The sequence below is a fragment of the Pholis gunnellus genome, assembly GCF_910591455.1.
Source record: "Pholis gunnellus genome assembly, chromosome: 11".
Taxonomy (NCBI): domain Eukaryota; kingdom Metazoa; phylum Chordata; class Actinopteri; order Perciformes; family Pholidae; genus Pholis; species Pholis gunnellus.
The window spans coordinates 8,470,901-8,477,962 of record NC_136538.1 but is presented as its reverse complement, the minus strand read 5'-3'; the positions used below and the strand labels follow the sequence as shown (position 1 = coordinate 8,477,962).

General features: G+C 47.0%; 1 protein-coding gene across 1 annotated transcript; it reads left to right on the top strand.

The window, feature by feature from the left end:
- Positions 1-1,153: 1,153 nt before the first annotated feature.
- On the top strand, positions 1,154-5,289 carry npas4l (neuronal PAS domain protein 4 like; the record flags this gene model as incomplete). The annotated part of the gene is made up of 9 exons (XM_079169538.1): positions 1,154-1,262; positions 2,214-2,377; positions 2,564-2,709; positions 2,801-2,900; positions 3,034-3,298; positions 3,391-3,500; positions 3,639-3,774; positions 3,885-5,158; positions 5,261-5,289. Exons 1-9 carry the CDS (start codon positions 1,162-1,164, stop codon positions 5,287-5,289), a joined length of 2,325 nt encoding a protein of 774 aa, XP_079025664.1. The 5' UTR covers positions 1,154-1,161.
- Positions 5,290-7,062: the final 1,773 nt, after the last annotated feature.

The window sequence follows — 7,062 nt, the reverse complement described above, 5'->3', positions numbered from 1 at the left end:
AGATTAGCCAAACATTCAAAAATGAAAACAGATCTCTTCTTTTTACCTCTCCCATTAATCATCTCAGGACCCCACAGATTTATATTGGGACTCCTTTGAGGGGCATGGCCCCGTTTGGAAACACTGCGGTAAACTACAGTCAAGTCCTCGAGCTCCTTCAACATTGATGCATCAGTGTTAATAATGCACTTTGGTATAATATGTCATTCATCACAGGGGCCATTTGTATGCCGAAGTACTTTCACTTTTGATACTTTAAGAACGTTTAGCTGGTAATACTGTACTTTTGCAGTAGGATTTTACATCCAGAGCTCTTACTTGCAATGGAGTATTTTTAAAACAAGTTACAAGCGTCGAAACTGGTTTCGTGGTCTATGTCTACCATAAAAAGGATTGTTTTCAATGTGGTTGATCAACCCACCCATCTGCCGGGGAAATAGTCCCCCTGTGTTAGGGTGTGTTTGTTGGCTAATAACGTAATAATTAATTCGTTAATATTTAATAGTCACACAAGCCTTGATGCGCTCCATTCATATCAATGCGCCGAACATTGAGCGTCAGTGCCAGGTGCTGCTGATTGGCCACTAAGTCAGTATTTTCTTATGATCTAATTAACACAACAGTCGCACTCATTACGGAACAACACCTGCAGTCGGTTGAAATGATTCGCTACCTACGCACGTGAAACATCACACTTATAGCACTCACACAAACACGCGCACGCGTCTCTTCTTCATTAATGCCGTCTCACATCTTAACCGCTTCAAGTCGCCCAATGGGATCCTGCATTCGATCTAACGGGTTATATTTAGGGCTCACTTCACTAAATATAACCCGCCTCCATCCTTTGTCATCGCGTCACAACAAGTAACATTATCCTATTTTTGGTTCCTTCTTCTTCCTCACCGACTGAGTTGGTTGAGAGGTGTCAGGTTTTTGGGGAGCTATAAAAGGAGGGACGGGCAGAACGGCTCGACACTCTTCATCCAGACCTGAACCCGCAGAGGTACGAGATCTTTAACCAACATAGTTTCTCCTCAAATGATGCCAGTATCCTGGCTCAACATTATTTCATCCGTTTTTACTCAAAAGTGTGTGTTTTTTAAAGGAACATCTCAACTTTTTCTTCACACTTCATCAGGTGGCTTCATCGAGGTCAAAATGACTATTTGGTGCAACTCCTGCAAGTGTCACGTCAGCGCTCCGTGCTTCTCTCATCTTGTGCCCGAGGCTCACCGCAGCTCCTTCTGCAGGAGGTTCAGGTCAGTGGCTTCTCTCTTCCTCTCGGCTCCACGTCCTCTAGTGGCTGAATCCACACATGGCCGTTTAGAAAATGTTTCAGACCCCGACTCTGCTGCTGCTGCCTGCAGCGCGCGCACTGCGGGGAGCACTTAATCCAGTTTTCTCCCGTCTGCAGCCTGGTGCTGTATGTGATATACTAATCCAGCAACAATGATGCTGATACTGCATTTAAAAAAAACAAAACAATTTAGCCTCTCTCAGGATGCTTTGGTGGGAATTTACAATGAGTCAACATTAATTGTGTTATAACATTCAATATTAGGCTTCAAATCTAGTTCTAGTGTGAGTATCCCTAAAAAAAACCCAACTCAAACATATGCTCTCAATTACATAATTTGAATGGATCTTTATTGTTACGATGCCGGGGATACAAACTGACAGAATTCTCCTCATGTGGCACTTTCTCTGTCCTTGTGACGTGGGGCGCCCGGCTCCGAGGACACCCACTTTATAAGGCAATGAAGGGAGCAGCAGTAGCCCAGCCTCCCCTTTGTGTGTGACGCCCACGCTGAAGCCCTGGCAGCTATAAAAACCCCCAGGCTCTCTGTGGATGGGCCCAGACAGATCCTGATCACACAAGACAAAGTCTACCGAGAGCCCTCATGTCTGCCGCAGACACGACAGCCTCTCATATCAGCAGTTTCCATAGGAACCCTCAAGGAAGAGACACCGGGCTGAATTGTGGCAAAAAGAGGCTCCATCAGTTCAGGCCAATTACTCCTTTTTGCTTTCATTTGATTTCTTTTTTTTTTTATTTTCCCAAACTATCGTCGAAGAGGAGGGTTACTTCAGACAGATTTTGATTTATTTTTTATTTTTAATGTGGCTGTAGACAAAACTTTGTCTCCCTAGATTTAGTTTCCTCCGTTATCTTCCAACCCCCTGACCTCGGTGACCATGGTCTCTCACAGATCCACCAAAGGAGCGTCCAAAGCCCGGCGGGACCACATCAATCACGAGATCAGGAAAATGCGCGCCCTGTTGCCCATCACCCAGGAGGACGAGGAGCGCCTCTCCTACCTGCACTCCATGGCCGCCATCTGCGCCTACATCAGGAAGTCTGTTCTCTTCCAGGGTAAGTCTCCACACTCCCGTTACAGTCACTCTTTCATATCTTTGAACCTCTCATCTACATGCAGCCTGCGTCGCTGTCAAACTAAATGTGACTAAGTTTGCGGCACCGCAGGGACCGCATCAAAGACGAAACCTGCAGAGATGCGTAGAGCGTAACCGAGGCTCACCTCACTCGTTCCTCCCTCAGGACTCCCGGCTGGGGCCAGATCACACTGCTCTCTGCCATACGAGGCCTTTCTTCAAGCCCTGCACGGCTTCATCCTGGTCACGACCGCACAGGGGAGGCTGGTCTACGTGTCCGAGAATGTAGATGAATATCTCGGCCTGTCCATGGTGAGTCGATTTGGACGTCTACTCTTTTAGTTTGCTTCACGTTGGGCTTTCATGTTTTGTATCCAACTGTGAAACAATTTCATTTTTCCAGATAGATGTGCTTCAAGGAGACACTTTGTACGACTTGGTGGAACGCTCTGACATTGATGTTGTGAAATCAAACCTGGACATTGAACACAACTCGCCATCAGGTAACTTTTAAAGACTTTAAACTGGGATCACTGGGAAATCACAATTCATTTAATTCAAAGAAAAGTTTATCCAAAGATTTGCCATCCTCCTCGTACTACGGAAAGACTAAACCGATCCGTTGTGTGTCCTCAGAGAGGAGCTTTATATGTAGTATGCAAACCTCCAAGGCCTTCAAGCTGCAACACGGCAGCTGCTGTTCCATGACGGTCAGAGGGAGCTTCCAGTCGTTCCCTCAGTCGTGGCCGTCATCCTCTTCAGTCCGCCCCACCGGCCAGCCTGTGTTTGTGGCCCTCTGCACCCCCACGGTCGACCGCCTGCGGAACTCCGACTCCCACTCCTGTGACCGCTTCGACAGCGTCCACAGACTCGACATGACCTTCACTCAGCTGTCGGACAGGTATATCCACAGATCCCCCTTTTTTAAACAGATATAACCAAAGTGTTCTCGTACTGGTCACTGACAAACATTTTCATGTGTTTCCGTTTCAGCGTTGTATATTTTTTGGGGTATTCGGCAGAAGAAATGACCGGTCGATCGTGGTACAGTCTTGTCCACCCTGAAGATCTTTCTTTGAGTGCAGATTCTCATAGAAGTTTATGTAAGTGTACGGTCTATTGCAGGAAAACGTGTTTTAACACCGGTTGCATTGTTCATTTCCATAAATTCAGAGCAAGAAAAAACATTTTTCTAGTTTGCATGATAATAACCACTGATGTTCCTCCCCTGCCCCGTCCAGTGCGGGCAGATGAGGGCTTCCGGGTGGAGATGGTGCTCAGACTCCAGTGCAAGGATCTGTCGTGGACCTGGATCTACATTCGAGCCAACAAGGAGTCCGAGTGCCAGGGCGTGAGCTGCACCAACTTCATCATCAGGTATGACGGACTTCACTTCTCCAGCAGACCTGAGCCCACAGTGCAAGACACCATGCCATGTCTTCCAAGTCGCGAACGTCGTCGTAATACATTTTGCTTTGCTCTTGCAGTGAAACGGAGGCCCGATTTCTGCAGAAGAAAATCAGCAGCGAGGCCTTCGGGCCGTCGCCTCTGGCACATTGTGCAGCTCAACAGGCGCCTCACGCTCTGACCTACAGCAACACTAAATGCTTTAAAAGACAGAGGACGTCCAGCAGCCGAAGTGAGGAGCCAGGTGCTGACGCTAGGAGGGAGACCGAGCAAGACGTATGCTATGTGGCGTGCGCCTCCTCCCAAGGCGATAGCTCACCTGCTCCCTCGGGAGACAGCCCCGCTCTCTTCACCCCTCCCTACAGCCCAGCCTCCTCCAGCTCCACTCTGCAGCAGGAGGAGCTCAGCCATGACCTCTTGATGGATGTGCATGGATACACAGATCAGCTGCTGTCCTCCCCCGAGTGCTCTCCCTCCTATTACTCCTACCCAGAGGCAGCGCTCACCTGTCACCAATCACCCTCCGGCTCCCTCGCCTCCGCCGCTGAACGGACATTTGACCGGGCAGCCTTCGGCGCCCGCTCTCCAGCCTTCTCCTCCTCCTCCTCCTCATCACCGACCTATGATTTCCAAGCTTGTTCGGCCGACGCTCGATTAGTTCCAGACTGCCCGTCCGTGTCGGACATGTGCGAGAGCCCGGCGGACTGTGCTCTGCATCACGACGACTTCAGCCTCCCCGAGCAGCCACAAGGGGGCGGCCTCGTCCAAGTGCATCATGTCCCCTACCACGTGTTGCCCGCACATTCCAGCCTCCTCACCCCCAGCCAATCTCCTACATCATTTGAGACGCCACACTACAGCGAGAGGGAACAGGCAGAGATCAGTATTCTGGCTCAGCAGATCTCCTCCCTGGCCAGCAGCTTCGCCATGTATCACACGCACAACCCGTTTCAAAATGCGTCCCGACCCGCGACCACTGACACCCCGCCGTCGGTCTGCGACTGGCCCCATCACCCTCCTCTCCCCTCAGCCCTTCCTCTGAAGCGCGAGCTGGTGCTTGATGACGGCGTGTTCGACAGCATCCTGAAAGACCTGGACATGGGCGCGAGGAAAGGCAGCACGTCGTGCCCCGGCGTTACAGCGTACGGCTACCAGCAGGGCCCGCTGCGCTGCAGGAGTGGGTCCCATCAGTCGGAGCCGGAGTCCCTCGGCCTCTCCCCGACCATCGCAGAGGACCCGCTGCCTGCGGAGCAGTTCACCGCCATGGATCCCTTCAGTTTGCAGTTGGGACGCCATGACCGAAACACTGGGTTGCATCAACTCAACCACTATATGCAGAGTCGCCTTCAGCAAGGTAGTTTACACCAAAACAGCAGCCACTGATCTCATGGTGTTCCTTTTGGTATGTTCACTGTAGGTTACATTTCATTAACATTGTTCTCTGTCTCCTTTTCAGATGAACTTGCAGAAGAAAACCTGTACTGACATAAGTCTGTGACTTACTGTACTACCACTTGTATGACATATTGTCAGGGCAATCTTCCTTCCGCTGGATTCAAAGACGGGTGCGAGCAAAGACATTTGGAGGACATCGTTGCTGAGACGCCGTTCCCTCAAAAGACTTCTTTCTGAATGTAGAAAAGCAACTGAAGTAGATAACTTGCTCTTCAAGACTGCAGCTTTGTCTTCATGTCTCAAGACTGCTGTCGACTGTGTTTTATGTTTTGCTTGTGTCTTATATTTTATGAAAAAGGTACTTTAAAAGGAAAAAAAACGTGTCTGACATCACTTCAACACTGAAATGGAGGTATATTTTTCTTCTAATGCTGAGTGACCACAGTTTACTATTGAGCACTTTATCAATGTCATTGCCACAAGGATTTTATAAATGAGAAGGCGTGCTGAATTTAAAGCAGTATTACCGATATTCCAAAGCTACCTGGATGAGCTTTAACACATAAATCATTCTTTATAACAAAGAGCCATTTGGAAACGTTTGGTTTTAGGTGCCTTAAAAACATGAGGGGAAGACACTAATCAGTTTGCCAAAAAATAATAAGACTGTTCTTCTGTTTCTCAGTGGGACATTAATGCTTTCATGTTGTTATGAATAAATAAATCAGTCAGTGAGATGATGATGATGATTGTTAAACACCTACCTCAGTAGTACATCTAAATACATTCCAAGTCTGAGTTTTATGAATGAATTATATTTATTTTGAACATCACTCTCACTTAATAGTCTTAAAAATGTTTGTATTTTTACTGCAATGTGAATCTTTAACTTAACTTTAACCATTCCACATTTGTTTTCTTTATAGTACTGGTACTGCACGTGTCTGAATGTTCAATGTTATTGCGTTATACTTGACATTTGAAATGTAAATAAATGAAATGGAAAAACACATTGGGTCATGTTGATAAAATGAAGTTATTCAGCGTTTCTTCTTCCACAAAAACACACTGCAGGTGTAAAATGTACATGACTCTCATGTTATTGGACTCATTCATACCTTAAACACAATCAAAACCACATTGACTCAGTTTGACACCATTAATGCCAATACAGTAGGTATATCTGCTTGAATGAAATTCAATTTGGAGTAGTATCATTTAAAAACCAAAACCAAAATGAAGCTTAATCCTGGATTATCAGATTTTCTTTTGCCACTTGGGGGCAGTACCACAAGTAGTAAACGCACCATATGCATCGTATTATGGCAAACAGTTGCCTATAACACATCAAGCCAATACGCAGCAACAATAGCATTCTCCAGCAACTTTGTGTGTCTGTGTTTGGTGCTGAGCAGGTAGCGAACAGGTGGTTTATGAGATTTTTTTTGTTAGAAAACATAAAGCCAAATTCACGCTACACGACTTTCCAGGTCGAGAGATCGCTGTACTGTTCACGCTACACAGCTTGCTGTCTTGTAACCGGAAGTCTTTGAAAGTCGTTGCGGAGCTCTGAAAACCATCAGCGAGTGTAAAGTTGCGTAGCGTGAACTAGGAATTAGCTGCAGGCTGTAACTGACAGATGCCAAAAAGCTCCGTCGAGCTGAGGAGGAAGACACCTTTCCCATGACACTTAATAGCTTGAGCCATTGTTGATACAGAAATATTGATTAGTGCAGCTTTAAAATACACCTTTTTGTACTAACCTTTATTTATAACAAATGGGTCTGCTGTATATTTTTATGAGCACTCTCTCTTCATCTGGTCAGATGGCTAAATGGCTAAACAGCCCCAGCTCAACATCTA